Source organism: Embiotoca jacksoni, unplaced genomic scaffold, assembly GCF_022577435.1.
Source record: "Embiotoca jacksoni isolate LCO1_2020_lvr unplaced genomic scaffold, fEmbJac1.0.p SCAF_4, whole genome shotgun sequence".
NCBI classification, from domain to species: domain Eukaryota; kingdom Metazoa; phylum Chordata; class Actinopteri; family Embiotocidae; genus Embiotoca; species Embiotoca jacksoni.
Genome location: NW_027185392.1, coordinates 21893401 through 21907842, shown reverse-complemented (window position 1 = coordinate 21907842; position 14442 = coordinate 21893401). Strand labels below are relative to the sequence as shown.

The 14442-nt window shown below is 39.0% G+C and overlaps 1 protein-coding gene across 3 annotated transcripts in view; it reads right to left on the bottom strand.

Moving 5' to 3' along the window:
* Window positions 1–118: 118 nt before the first annotated feature.
* myom2a (myomesin 2a) overlaps window positions 119–14442 on the bottom strand; it is a 29180-nt gene continuing 14856 nt past the window's right edge. For all 3 annotated transcript variants that reach the window (XM_069167075.1, XM_069167072.1, XM_069167073.1), the window contains 22 exons: window positions 13052–13226; window positions 12362–12483; window positions 11633–11820; window positions 11262–11388; window positions 10608–10786; window positions 10370–10484; window positions 9674–9833; window positions 8781–8887; window positions 8578–8622; window positions 8348–8484; window positions 7447–7591; window positions 7249–7308; window positions 6987–7054; window positions 6708–6821; window positions 6055–6142; window positions 5912–5950; window positions 5265–5370; window positions 3989–4152; window positions 3749–3785; window positions 3634–3656; window positions 3177–3232; window positions 119–1725 (listed from right to left, as the gene is read on the bottom strand). In XM_069167075.1, coding sequence (XP_069023176.1) covers window positions 1192–1725; window positions 3177–3232; window positions 3634–3656; window positions 3749–3785; window positions 3989–4152; window positions 5265–5370; window positions 5912–5950; window positions 6055–6142; window positions 6708–6821; window positions 6987–7054; window positions 7249–7308; window positions 7447–7591; window positions 8348–8484; window positions 8578–8622; window positions 8781–8887; window positions 9674–9833; window positions 10370–10484; window positions 10608–10786; window positions 11262–11388; window positions 11633–11820; window positions 12362–12483; window positions 13052–13226 — 2789 coding nt within the window. In that variant the 3' untranslated portion in view covers window positions 119–1191. The remainder of the gene's footprint in view (window positions 1726–3176; window positions 3233–3633; window positions 3657–3748; window positions 3786–3988; window positions 4153–5264; window positions 5371–5911; window positions 5951–6054; window positions 6143–6707; window positions 6822–6986; window positions 7055–7248; window positions 7309–7446; window positions 7592–8347; window positions 8485–8577; window positions 8623–8780; window positions 8888–9673; window positions 9834–10369; window positions 10485–10607; window positions 10787–11261; window positions 11389–11632; window positions 11821–12361; window positions 12484–13051; window positions 13227–14442) is intronic.

Here is a 14442-nt window from a genome sequence, read left to right as displayed (position 1 = left end):
CAGATTGTACACACTGTACTTCACTAGCTTCATTTATTGCTGGTGCAGGATCTTTGCTGCCTCCTGACATATGCAGGAGGGTGAGGAAGAAAATATATTACTCACAAAGACAACTGGAGGAGGTTGATGAGTTAAGTTTATTGCCATCACAAAACACTGGGGGGAAAGACACCACATCTCACAGACAGATGGACCTCTCTGGCATACATGACAGGGCAGGAATATTTTCATTCACAGCCTCACTGACTGCCATAATTAGGACCTCCAAATGATGAACACTTACCTGGGAGAAAATAGCTGGTAATAAGGAAGCAAAAACAAAAGTAGTAATCTGGTATCTGGTGGTAATTTCCCACCCAAGTACTGAAAACTCTCTCTCTGTATCTGCTGATTCCAGGTCATCCAGTTTAAAAGAGAATTCTGCTTTATTACAACTTGGGTCTTATTTCTGTCATTTTCAGAATTATTTCTAATCAGTTTTAATAATTCCCACCAATTTAAATGTTAAAGTTTGGGGATATGCACAGATTAGATCCAGATAAAGCCGCCTTAGTTTTGAATAAAACTTAAAACACTCCTGAAATGTTAAGCTAATAGTTATTTATTACACAGAGCCATTGTTTCACACAACACGGTGGGAATAGAAAATCAAAGCTGAAATATTAACTTGGTTTATTAACTGTGATTGACCTTTATGAAGTGTTGGTTATAATTTTACTGTTCTCTTTCATTTTGTACTCTAAATATCTGCTCATCTGGTGTCTGACAGATTGTGTTCCTCGACCCATCTGACTTATTTTTATTGGTGTCACTGTAAATAAGACCCTGGCTGTAATGAACCATAACTCTCCTTTGATATCCACAAAAAATGGATACATGCATCCCACTAGCAGTGTGTAGTGGAAGGTGCAGCTTCTAAAACATTAACATTAACCTTTGCCTTAACTTTTTTTTTAGGTTTTTGGCTTTTACCCACTTGTGTCAAAAGAACAGTTGAATGACATGGAGCTGACTGGTTATCAGCCCATTTATTGGAAGTTGTAGTCCAGAGTAGTTTAGTAGTAGCAGTTTAGAAAGTGGGACTTTAATGTCTACATCTAAATAAACTTTAAATGAACAGCTCATGGTTTCATTCTCATGCTATAAGTTGCTAACGGCTAAACTTTCCCCCTCAGACATCACCACCGCCGTTTACTTCCTTGGTGGGGTGGGAGACTTCATGAATCTAGGTGGGGTTGGAGACTTGACACTGCGAGGTGGAGTCGGGGTCGGAGACTTAGGAGTCGGAGTGGGAGACTTGGGGACCGGGGTTGGAGACTTGGGGACCGGGGTGGAAGCGGGGGTGGAGGCTGGGCTCCTCAGGGATTGTGCTGGGGTCTGGGATTTGGAAGGGGTTGGGGTTGGGGTCTTGGATGGGGGGGCTGGGGACTTTGGTGGCACAGGCGCGGCTGTTTTGGGATGTCCCAGTTTGGGCTCAGGGATCTGCTCTCCATGCTTGTAGACGCTGACAGTGATCTCCACAAACTCGCCACCGTACTTGTTCCGTACGTTGATGCTGTACTTGCCGGAGTCGTCAGGACTGACTTTGTTGATGACGAGGCTGGCAAACTTGCCACCGTCGAACATGACCTTGGTGTGCTCGTTGGTGGCGACTTCCTGCTCGTTCTTGAACCAGGTGACCTCGGGGGTCGGCTCGCCCCACACGGTGCAGGTCAGGCTCAGGGACTGAAGGTGGTCAGGAGACAACTCAAGTCAAAATTCATTCAGATAACACGTTTAACATTGTCATAAAAAATAATTAAAGGGTGAGTTCGCATTAAAATGTATTGTACCCCTGAGGCATCTAGTCTGCTACAATAGACAGATCTTGTGCTCCCATCCCCAATCTGTAAAGTAGGGGTATAATGGTATGTGGAATCAAACAGAAGCACAAAGGCCTCTGTTGGTTTTGTTGGGTGACTATTTCAATAAAATTTATTCAAACAAATTACATTTTTATTTTATTTAAATTATCCTTGAAGTAAACTAGTCAGTTTTACAATGTAGCATCACTGTCGCTTCTGCGTTTGAATCTCATAGACAATATGCTCACTTTTGAGTGCCTCAACAGTTACAGCATGAATTTAGACCAGTGACAGACTTTTGAATTACATTACATTACATTTCATTTAGCTGATGCTTTTATCCAAAGTGACTTACAATAAGTGCATTTCAACCATGAGAGTACAAAACCCAGAACAACAAGAATCAAGAAAATACAATTTCTTCAAGAAAGCCAAACTACAAAGTGCTAAAAGTAAGTGCCATTTTAAGCGCTACTAAAGTATGTTGAATGTTTATTGTTTTAAAAAGAAATGACACAAATTTGTTATGAATTTCTTTTGTTTTCCATGAACCCTGACCTCCAAATTGTAGTACTTAAGTCATTTAAAAAAGTGGCCACATGAATTATTCCTTGACCTTGATAGTGATTTATTCTGTGAAAACCCCGTAATTAAACCTTAAATTAGGATTTATTTGTTAAACTATTTCTAATGTCAGAATGTTGAAGCATAATTTTACCTAAAACTGCTATGGATGCAATCTGAACAGCTCGCATGACAGCTGAACAAACATCAAGGTAATGCTGATGAGTTTCAGTAAAAGAAACACAATTTTTCAAGCTCAAGTATCTCAAAAGCGCATAAAACCAAAACTATCTGCATGGTTAGATACCTCTGATAAATATAAGATAATACATTTGACACAATTTGCGTCAACTGACACTTTACAACAGTTGTCTACCCGGTAGATCGCAGAGCTCTCGGAGGGAAATGGTTGGCAATCCTTGTTCTACAAAATGTGATTTACAAAACTACTGGAGGCTGTTTTCAGCTGAAAGGTTAAAAACTGAACTCGTTAGAAAGTACCATAGTTTACCATCTCTGCATGCCTTCACTCTCCTCTCAGAAACACTTTCTACCCATTTTTGAACTTTGTTTGTTTCATAAAAATAAGGTTTAGTGTGACAGCCCATAACTCCTCCTTTTTTTGTTCCACAATTGCTCAGTGGGTATGTTACCAGGGCAGATCCTTGACCTTCTTACCAAAAAGCTGATGTAATAATGTGAACAAAATACCCAAAACAAATGTGTAATAAATGTGTATTTTAAAGGTAGATGCTGAGAAATCCTCACCTTGGCCTCCATGATAGTGACCACATCAGGCAGACCACCAACCACTCTGCCACGGTCTGAGGAGGAAGAAAAGAGTTCATATTACTACAGGACAAACTAGAAACTACACAAACACAACACTTCAGACTTAAACACATGGCCTACTCTGCCTTTACACATTTGATTGAGAACCATGTCCTGGTTTAAATAAGGCTGAGGTGTTCAGGAGGAGAGACCTGAGGAATGTAAAGTTTTAACTTTCATTTCTACTTTGCTTTTAATGCGCATAATTTGCTCCCAAGACTCTTCAGAACATGTTCAGAATGTTCAAAGAGCCGTTGGGGTCACTTGAGTTTCTACATCATCTCTGGATTGATGCATAGCTTCCAAATCATAAATAGGTCAATGTGCCTTTAAAGAAAAGGTTCAAATCTAGAGGATTAAATACAGATGTTAATATAATAAGTAATATACTTACTCTTCTCAGCAAATGCAGCTGCCCTAAAAGATAGAAGTTCAGCATGATTAATACAATTTATACATAATTTAAAGATACTATTGTTCACAAACTACTGTGCATTCAAACAACATACTTCAGTCTTAGGTACTCCTCATAGGCATCAGTGTATGCTGCAAAAAAAGGAACAGATCACGATCACCGACATTATTCTTCTAATTGACCAGAAGTTTTATAGAAACTCAGAGTGAAGAAAATAATAAAACAAATGAAAATCATTGTTTCCAGAGTAATTAAACAATATATGTAAAAAAGCAAACACTAAAGTATAAGGAAAATGAATATACAGATGTAGATGAAGGAATAGTTTTTTTACCTTGTCCAGAGAGGTCAAATGTGCGGGTGTGGGTCTTCACACCGTCTGAGATTTCAATGGAGTAGTTACCCTTCTCCTTATCGGACGGATCACAGATCTGCATCCAGGCCATCTCCGCTGTGCCGCCAATCCTCATCTTCTCAGAGGAGGCGATCTTACTCTCCCTGCAGGTTTACATCACAGACCCTCACCATTTAGTTATGAACTCCAACTGAGTGAAAAAGGAGGATTTCAATTTCTACAGTCTGTGTTAAAGTGCACCATCACTACAACTAGAAGGGATTTATAACATTAGAAGAAAAATGTGCAAGTAGATTCACTGGTAAAAAAAACAACAACATTAAATTCCATACTAAATGAGTAAGTTGTGAAAGGAGTGTGAATAGAGATGTCCTTCAAAATTCTTTACACTACAAATAATGTGTGAATAAACTTCACAGTCTCGCTGCGGGGGTCAGTAGAGTAGTATCTCCAACCATCATCACCAGCACCAGAGCCTCATAAGTCCCTTTCTCTACATTACATTACATTTCATTTAACTGACGCTTTTATCCAAAGCGACTTACAATCAGTGCATTTCAACCATGAGGGTACAAAACCTAGAACAACAGGAATCAAGAAAATACAATTTCTTCAAGAAAGCCAAACTACAAATCTCTACATCTCTAATGCACTAGCCATTGTCTTTTAGATACTCTGATGACACTTTTCACTCAGTGGCATTGTGACACTTGCTAACTCGCTACAGCTGAATTAATAAGACAAAGGTCAGAGAGATATTAAGCAAGGTGACAGTTTTATACACCTTAAAATAACAATAGATAGCAAAGTCCAATTCAAAACTATCTCTGTTTATCTCCCCCTCCCACACACATTTTGTTAATGCTCTACAAAAGCGTATGTTAGTCCATCACTTACTACTCTACTGAATCTGATCTGAATAACAAAGCTGAACGACAGTAAAGTCAACACTACGCTGTAGAAATTCACACAGTAAACAGGTACGAGTATTAAAATGTAACTGTACTAACAGAAGTGAGTGATTTAAGACACAAGAAATGATTATATAAACATGTTTTCATGGTCTTTACTCCTGAAGAAGGGCTGCACGTTTTCTGATAAAACTAATCATGTTTTAGTGAAAAATATCAGAGTAAATAAACACAGATGAATAACACACGTGGCAGCCTTGGGTAAGTCCAGTGCATGTAAAAGTAAACATTTGAATCTTTATATACTTAATCTACTTGGTGGAGTCAAAGTATGTAAACTGTACTTGTGCTTCCAGACAGTCTTCATCTCTTCTGTGTAGTAGTTCATGTAGCACTGCAGCCTGATGCCCTCTGGAGTACACTGCAGCACCAAGTCTGAGGCAGACGCACCTGTTGGGAGCAAACACACAGTCAGAGATAATCAGCTAAAAAAAACCAACTGGTTTTACAGACACATGTTGAAGCCAGGCATGCTTAAAGTGAATTTGTGTGTTTAGAACGGCTAGGTGTCTCCGTATTGTGCACAATTTCACTCGCACAAAGTATGCAGCAGGTATTTGTGTTGCCAGAGAAACACAAGTTGTTGCAGCTGATAATGAGGCATTGCTGCTTTCCACCTTCTAAAGAAGTGTTTCTAAATGTACGTGTTTGTTTTGCTAAGCACTTCTACTCTGAAAGAAATCAAGTAAAGTCAGTTTTATTTAATAAACCTGAATATCACACATCACAAATATGCCTCATTAGACTTGTTTTTGGAGGGAAGATCTTCAGGCTAAGTCATTTTAAGGCTCCATTTAGAAACAGGCTGATTCTTTAGAGGAAAAAGTTTACAGTAAATCCTGTGAGGAATCACGACTGCATGGTTTGTATTTATGCATTACACCCATATTCTGAATTTGAGATGATTTTTATTATAGCTGATCCAACCTACCAGCAATCTGGGCGATGGCATTGATGATGTCGTCAAACACTGTTAAAGAAGAAAAAAAAAAACCATAATAAGTACCGTATAAGATGTCTAATGTACCAATACCAAGCACCACGGTTGACCCCATCTGAACAATGGAACTGTACCTTGGCCGGAAATGTCAAACACAGATGTGTCCTTTCCTCTGTCGTCACTGAGCACAGCCTTGTAAACACCCTGATCTTTTCTGGAGAACTGAATGAACACATGATTACTGTATCAACAAAGCGGCAGGAGTGTGTTACTTTACCATTTAAGACATACAAGAAATAAATCATTTACAAGTGTAAAGTGCCAATTCACAGTGTAGTTGTCACAGAGTTCCTTTTATTTATGATTTTCTTCTTCATCACATTTGCCCAAAGCAAAATATGTCAGTGTTGCTTGTATCATCTCTGTTTCTTTTGTTTGCTGACATGTATAACTATGTCCATGAATTTAAAAAAAAAGAAAACTCCCAAATCTGTCAGTTTTTAAAACAATGCCTTAATTTACTCATTTTCCTTCAGTGTGACAAAACAGCTGGACTTTGGTCGCACATGGTGACTCATTACTTAACATGAGGACTTTCACAGTTCTTATTTTCTCAATTTAGATGCAATGCAAAATAAGTCCAAACACATATAGTGTAAGTTGAATATTAGGTCAGTGATAGATTATTGTTTTCACTGTCATGAAGAATATTTGTTTGAAAGTTGAAAGTCATAACTACTGTTAATACGCAGCATGTGAGTCAACGAGCTCCTGCTGCAGATGTTACCAGAGGGATGGGAAGAGCACAGGCTCCAGATGCGACACTGGGAGGAGTATCTGGAACTATCTCGTCGTCTTCCTTGTACCAGTGGAAAGCTGTCTCCTTCTTCACATTGGCCACCTGACAAACACACCGGATTAAATGGTTTGACTTTAACAGCAAGGTAAAGGAGCCAAAGAGATGAATACTCAAAAATGTGAGTGAGTTCATCTTCATTAATAAAGAAATAAAAAAGCACAACTGTCATGGGGTTTAGAATTATAGAACATCATGTGGTGGTGTTACCTTGCAGGCGAGCATCACAGTGCAATCCTCAGTGACAGTGAAATACAGATACTCAGAGAAATGTGGACCTAAAATGACAAGAATGAGAAATCATGTAAATGACTAAATTAACCGTCCAATAAAGCTGAAGCAACAGTGAAGGCTATCCGACCTAGAAGGTGGTCAGAGTAAAAACTTATTAATGTTTTTAATATTTTGCATCAAAAAACACAAAAGTTACTACAATGAAATACTACACATGAGTCATTGTGAGTGCTGGTACCTTGCTTCCTGATGTGCTCTTTCCTCTGAAACTCAGCCTCCTTCAGAGCAACCTTAAACACTGAAACACCAAAAACACAGTCACTCAGAAGTCCACTTAAAGTTGAAAGAGAGAGTCATAGGGAAGGTGGAGTGAGAATTTAAAATGATCACTCAGCGATTCTATTAATCATCATATGAGACATAAAGAACGTCTCACCATCTCCTACCAGGACCAGGGAGGTCTGAGTTTTGGCCCTGCCGTCAGTGATCTGGACAGTGTACGTGCCCTCATTGGCTCTCGTGAAAGTGTCCATCGTCATCTGGATGATTCCTGTAGCCACATCGTGGCTGATCTTATGGCCCTGAGAGAAAAATTAGAAAAAACAATGATATTTCCAATGAGTCTTAAACCTGGAGGTGTTTGCCTTCTTATTAGTCTCTTTGTTAGCTTTCAGACCCCTTTCTGGAATGTGTATAAGATTTCTTTATAGTTTTATGATATTAAAGCTCTAATCACTATACTTTTAATATATTCCAGTAACTCACAGGTACATTAACACATTTAAATGAAAATATTGACTTAATGATGAACAATCTGCATGTACTGGTGAACATAAACCTTTTAAAGCATCAGAGAACAAAAATAACTCAAATTTAGTTGTTGTCAAGGCAATATAAAATACTTATACATCAACATAACAATTGATGGACATTTTCCAAAAAAATATTTTACACCTTTCTTTACATTTGTCCATGGTAGATACTGTAAAAGATGCAGTATCTACCACTACAAAAAGATAAACATTCAAACACATACAGCGGATCATTGTTTTCCTTTCTGGGAGTCATGTGATCATGTTAAGATGTTTTAAATGTAGGACACAAAGCTGACTGCTTAACATGGATGATGGGTGTGTGTTTGTTTGGTTTCTTTGACAGCAAGATAACAATTGCAAGTTCGGAGTTCAAACAAAGCTGGAAAAATAAACCTAACAGGATCGAGAACAGAAAAATATACAGCACATTTTCTTGAAGTAAAAAAGTCCTAAGTATGAGCTGTATGAGTGTATTATTGCTACTGTGAGTTATTCAGTCAGTACTGAATGTTGACATTATACCTCCCCACTGGTGACTTCTTTGTCGTTAACAATGAACCTGTAGGACACGGATGGGGACAGTTTGACGGCCTGCAGCCAGAAACGCACGTGACCTTTCTCCAAAACCTCGTAGTTCAAACCGTGTTTCAAGGGAACAACTGCACCGAGACAAACACACAGAAATTAGATTACTAGGAAAGCATGTAAAAGTAAAGGACACTAGAGGTGTGATGATGCGGCCCGCTACTCACTTGGATGTCTGATGGCATAGCTGAGCTCCAGCATGGTGTTTAGGGCTGCAGAACAGATTCAAGAAAACAAACCTGAGCAACAAACACAACAACAGCAACAAAGGATGTAGAGCTAAAAGAATCCTAATCATGAAATTTGTTTTGTTTGTAAATTTGTAAGAGTTTATTTCTTATACAGTATTACAGCAAACTTCATGACCTACCATCCTCAGTAAGAGTGTGGCTGGAAGAGACTCCTTCTGTGTCAGTGACTACCACAGAGTATCTGCCCAAATCATCCTTATCTGGGTTGGTAAAAGTAAGTCTGGAGCTGTGAAACAAACAAAAACAATTCTATATCCAGTAAAGTCAAGACAATTACAGCAATTAACTATTTAATTCAAGTGTGAAATTCTGTTAAAACCAAGAGTATGTAGTTGTTTGAGGCAAAGCATTTTAGCTTACTCGGTTTTGTTACGTCTCTCGGTGTTTTAGACCTTACTATTTTCTCATAATCTGACATTACTTTTTGAGAGAAAACAGTTCAGTTGATGAACTTCCAGTCATAATTGCCGATTAAAGGCTAAGATAGTATAACCTTCAAACATGACCATGAGCCATCAGGCTTTTAGGTCAGCTAAGAACGTAAAAATGTCAGAGTTGCCTCCAGGTGAGCATACAGTTTAGCATAAATTGAATAAAGTTTGAATTTTGACTGCACACTTTGTTCTGTCATGGCCAGACCTAAAAACATAGTTTGGAGTTCAGATGTTAAACATCACCTGAAAGCAAACTTGTTGAAAACAGGAAGCATTGTTTTCAGTGATCTAAATGACCTCGTGTATATGTTTTATGAACACTGAAAACAGGAAACATAAAAACATAATCCTGTTCAGCAGCATGTTATTGTGAGTTCAGTGAGGACAGGCAAACAGAAAGCAAACCAGATGAGGGCCTTTGGGGAGAAACACACTGTTTGCGCTGCTGTATTTACAGAATGAAAGTGCAGTAGAATATTTTATTTTTCAAAGATAATCCCTTCTGCTGTGACCTGAGAGGAAGCCAAATAGATGTGCCCCTGAAGCCTCTGACGTTTTGTGGGTAACAGCGAGCTTACGTTCGGCCCTTGGTTGTGATGCCGACCCTGGGGCAGTCACCGACGGGTTTGTAGTTCTTCGACCAAACAAACTTGGACGTCTCACAGATCTCACAGGCCTCGAGAGCGAGGAAGATGTCTCCAGTCTCCGTATCCACACCAGCCTCAATCTCCTTAGTGCCTGTGAAAATGAATAACATGTAAACACTCTACTAAGAGATGACAGAAGCAAACTTCTTTCTTCAGTTTGTCATTTAACCCACATTGAGCTGTGACATAATTTGTGTAGTGTTTGTGTTGTGTGTTCTCTGTGTGCCCTTTTGCAGCCAGGTCAATGTTATTGTAGGGTTAATGTAAACTTACCATTAGCCACTGACAAGAATGGAAAGATTAGCTGGAGGGAAGTGCGCTCTGAAATGTTTGGTGCTGTGATTGGCTAATTCACTGTCAGTCAACTGGTCTCTAACCCTAACCTTAATCCTCCCAGCATATAACAACCAATCACAGCTGGATCTTCCTCCTGCTGATCTTATGTAGCATCAGACAACATATAAGTGCACTAGAAAACGACCACGTTACGCTGATGAGCAAAATGTGTTATTGCCAGTAATGCTTACCGGTGAGTACTTGCCCATTTCAAGCACTGGTTGTGGCAATATAAAGTGTGTGGTGCAAAAAAGTTGTCAGTAAAAGTGATCTGTGTGACGATGTTGTTACCTGGAAGAGCTTTGGCACAGACCGGCTCAGATAACTGGGAAGCTTTTCCGACACCGTTTGCATTGACAGCACGGACTTTGAAAACGTAAGTTTCACCTTCCTCCAGTCCAGTCACCTGCACAAAACCGTGAAAGTATCACATGTACAGTGTGACATTAGTGTGGGAAGAGGATTGGCAGGTGAACAGGGGTGCTGGGTTATTATTAATACATTATACATAATGCATCAGGTCTCCTACCTGCAGAAAACGGTGGCTCACAGCTTCCTGATTCAGAGTAACAAACTCTGATGAACCCTTCTTGGCCATGTCCACCAAGTATCCAGTGACAGCGCTCGCTCCAGCATAAACTGGAGCCTTCCACAAGATGACCAGAGATTGACCTCTGACCTCACTAAAGCTGAGGTCATAGGCTGGGCCTTGAATTGACAAAAAAAAAAAATTATGAAAAAAAACACATTATGAGGACCAAAGAGATGGTTGTCCAGCTGCAGTTTAACTGCCAAGTAAAAATTTTGGGGGATTTTCTTGTTTTAAAACGAGGCAAAGTTAGGTGAACATACATTTCAATGAACATAATTATTATATTTCCAATCTAAAAGCAATGTTTTTCTCTGAGATTGATTCTGATTGATAAGTAGTATTTAAGATACCGAATAGAGATTCACTGACAAAATTTCCAATCAACAAGTTTCAGCAATCAGGAGATCTCTAAAACATCTCATTTCAGAATCGAGCAACTCAACTATTCACTACAAGATACCCAGAAAAACATGTGTCTTCATCAAAAGAATAGCTGCCCTATATAACTGACAGTGGAACCAGCAAAACTTTGTCACATTAAGAATTTGTTAATAGTACTGAATAATGGAAGAAACACATGTGATCCAGTACCTGGCTCTTCCATGGTCCAAGCTTCACATTTCATTGGGGTGCTGGGAGCTGATCGTAGACCAACACCAGCAAGGTTAGCGGCCTGGATCCTGAACTCGTAAAAGGTTCCTTCTTTCAGATTGTCCACCTAAGGGTACAAAGGAATCTCTATCATCTCATCAGACTGAATGATTAACTGCTAAATAACCCTGATGTAAATCAATCAGGTTTTTCTTAATCAATCTTTAAAAGATCAACTGCATGAAAACACAACTTATTCCTCAGATATCCATGACAATCCAAAGGTTTAGCTAAAAGTTCCAAAACAAACTTACATCAGGTGTTTTTTTATTTTCAATAATCAAATTTTGTGTTTGATTGATGCCACTCACGGTGCAGATCCTTTCCATGACGGCGCTCAGGTTGACCTCCTTCCAGACCAAAGTGTCGGCGTCACGCTTGTCGATGTAGTAGGCGTTGATCTTGGAGCCGCCACAGTGTTTGGGACTCTTCCAGGCCACAGTGATGGAGGAGCCGTCACAGCTCAGCATGGTGATGCCGAAGGGAGCACTGGGAGTGGCTGAATTACAGTTTCATGTATAATGTAGCGTCACATTTGAACTACAGACAACTTTAACATTTTACGCATCCTTATGCAGTCCTGCAAACATTATTCTATTTACTGTTGGAAACAAATCATATGGATGATTGTGACTACCTGTACGTGATCCTTTTACATAATAGTTTGAATTTAAAATATAAAGTGTTTTCCAATGGTAATAGGTGCAGAGTGGTACTGAAAATATACCTTCTTGTGAATAAAACACAAAATGCAAAGTGAAGGTGGACAAAGAAGGAGCTGTGAGTAAGTAAGGTGGGAGAAAATGAACACTAGTACATACCATATTCCACCCCCTTCCCTGGACACAATAAGTACAAGACTCACACTGAGCATCAGCTGGAATCAAGGAAACCTCCTATGAATTCCATTTCCTTTTAAATCTTCCTTTAAAGTATGCTATGTGTTCACCTTTGTCTTTTACCAGAGGTTTCTACTGTGGTTCTGACATTTTAAATAATAGTAGCATATTAATAGAACCATAAGTGAGGGTTTGTCTTACCGAGGGCCGGCTCCACAGCGATGGGAGAGGACTCCTGAGACTCGTCACTGAGACCGAAGACATTGACGGCTTGGACGCGGAACACATAGGTCTCCCCTGGGATCAGGCCGTGGACCACGAACCTATGGCACATCCGTATTTTATTTATTTGAATTGAATACAATTAACAGTTGTTGCTATCCATCTACACAAACTGAGTGTTCATTTTTCTCTGTCTATGATACCACATTAGGACCTAGCACGGTAAACAAAGGGCCTCTTGGTGTCCTTCCCCTTGTTCCTGTATCGGATATTTTTATTTAATTATTTTTAATACATTTTTGGCACAAATTATATTTTGTTGTGGCTACCATTAAGTAGCCATTAAGTAACACTTGACAAGAATCCATCAAGAGTTTGTCTTCAGAGTTATAATTGCATCAAGTCAGGAAAAGGAAATCGCCCAAATGGTTGGAATGTTCAAACCACAGCAGATTACAAAGACGAATGACTATGTGGTTGTGATTTTGCATCTACATGTCACATGAGTTTTGTTAAGAAATTGGTGATTAAGGGGGATCAAACTGGATAAAGTTCACAATAACGCTCAGTATAAGATAAGAGCACAGCCTCAAATCATTTGATTCCAAGAGGTTCCAAAACTTATCTGAAATATGAATCATAGTTAGACTTTTATTTTGGAACCCTTACCTGGTATGTTTGAAGGGTTTGTGGTTGCACGGGAACCACTCTTTGGATCCGACAGCACGGCCATCGATATAATATCCCATGAGGTTTTTCAGATGTTTGGGAGCTTCCCACTGCACAAACACTGATGACTTGGTGTTCCTGGTAGCAACAATCTGACCGGGAGCCGAGGGGACGCCTGTTCAGGAGAAAAATGAACATCAATTAGTGATATTGAATACTAATGGTTTCACTGGATCCACATTTTAGACTTTAATTCCAAAATTATATGCAGATGATGAAAAACTAATTTCAACATTTAACATCTGAGGTATAGGAAATCAGAAACATCTTTATAAGGACCGTTTAATGTGATTTTTTTTTTTAAACTTTAAATGAAACCTTTTCAAAAGTGATAGTCTATTTATTAAATGCAACATTTGACGATACATACAGTTTTGATTTGTCAGAAGCATTAATTTTGGATTTAAATTAGTAATTTATAGCAAATGGTCAGACATGAAATGACAAATTACATGACACAAAATATGCAAAATTATAACGATGGTATGATAATCAAGTCACAATTAGTTATTGTGGAGCTCATGTTTGGGATAAAGTGCAAAATGACCAGGAGAGCTCGATATACCTCATCTGAACATCTCGGATATAATCAGATCAACTGTAAATCAATGTAAGTGAACAATTTATCACATTTACTTTTTCTGGAGATGTACCTCTTCCCATCCATGTACATTTTTACTGAACAGACATTATGAACAGAGGCTGTAAATACCACTTACTGTAGGTCGGATCCGCACATTGTGTGTCCTTCTCATACTGTTCTGTAGCTTACAAAGGGACTGGCACTTGTAAAATATACAACTTCTTTGTTGTGTTTCTGGACATTATGTGCACAAACAGTGACTTTAGTTCTGTGAACCTGCTGTGGCACACATCTGTGGATTAAACACAACACTGAGGATTTGTTTAAAAGGTCCCCATGAAGTGGCTTTGACATGTTTCCACAGTAAACAGGATGTTTGGGCAAAATGTGAAGGGCTGCTATTGAGATTAATTGAGCTTAACAGCTCTGAAGAATTTGATCATCCTTTTATTTGTTGTAAAATTTGTGGGTTTTAGTTCAAGCTTATGGTTGTCCCGCTGTCTATTACAATACTAAGCCATTTCAATGTGCTCTAGCCATCCCTCATAGTTAGAACAAACACACAGTGGAAGAGTGAACTCATTTGTGACGTTACAGCAGTTTGAAACTGTGAATTATATGTTCATTGATGGGTACATACCGACCGGCAGCTCAGTACCTGCAACATACAGTCACTCACTTTTAACAAAAGGTCAATGTGGGCATTTAACGAGTTTGTTTTTGCAGGTAAATTGACGTTTCTGCACAT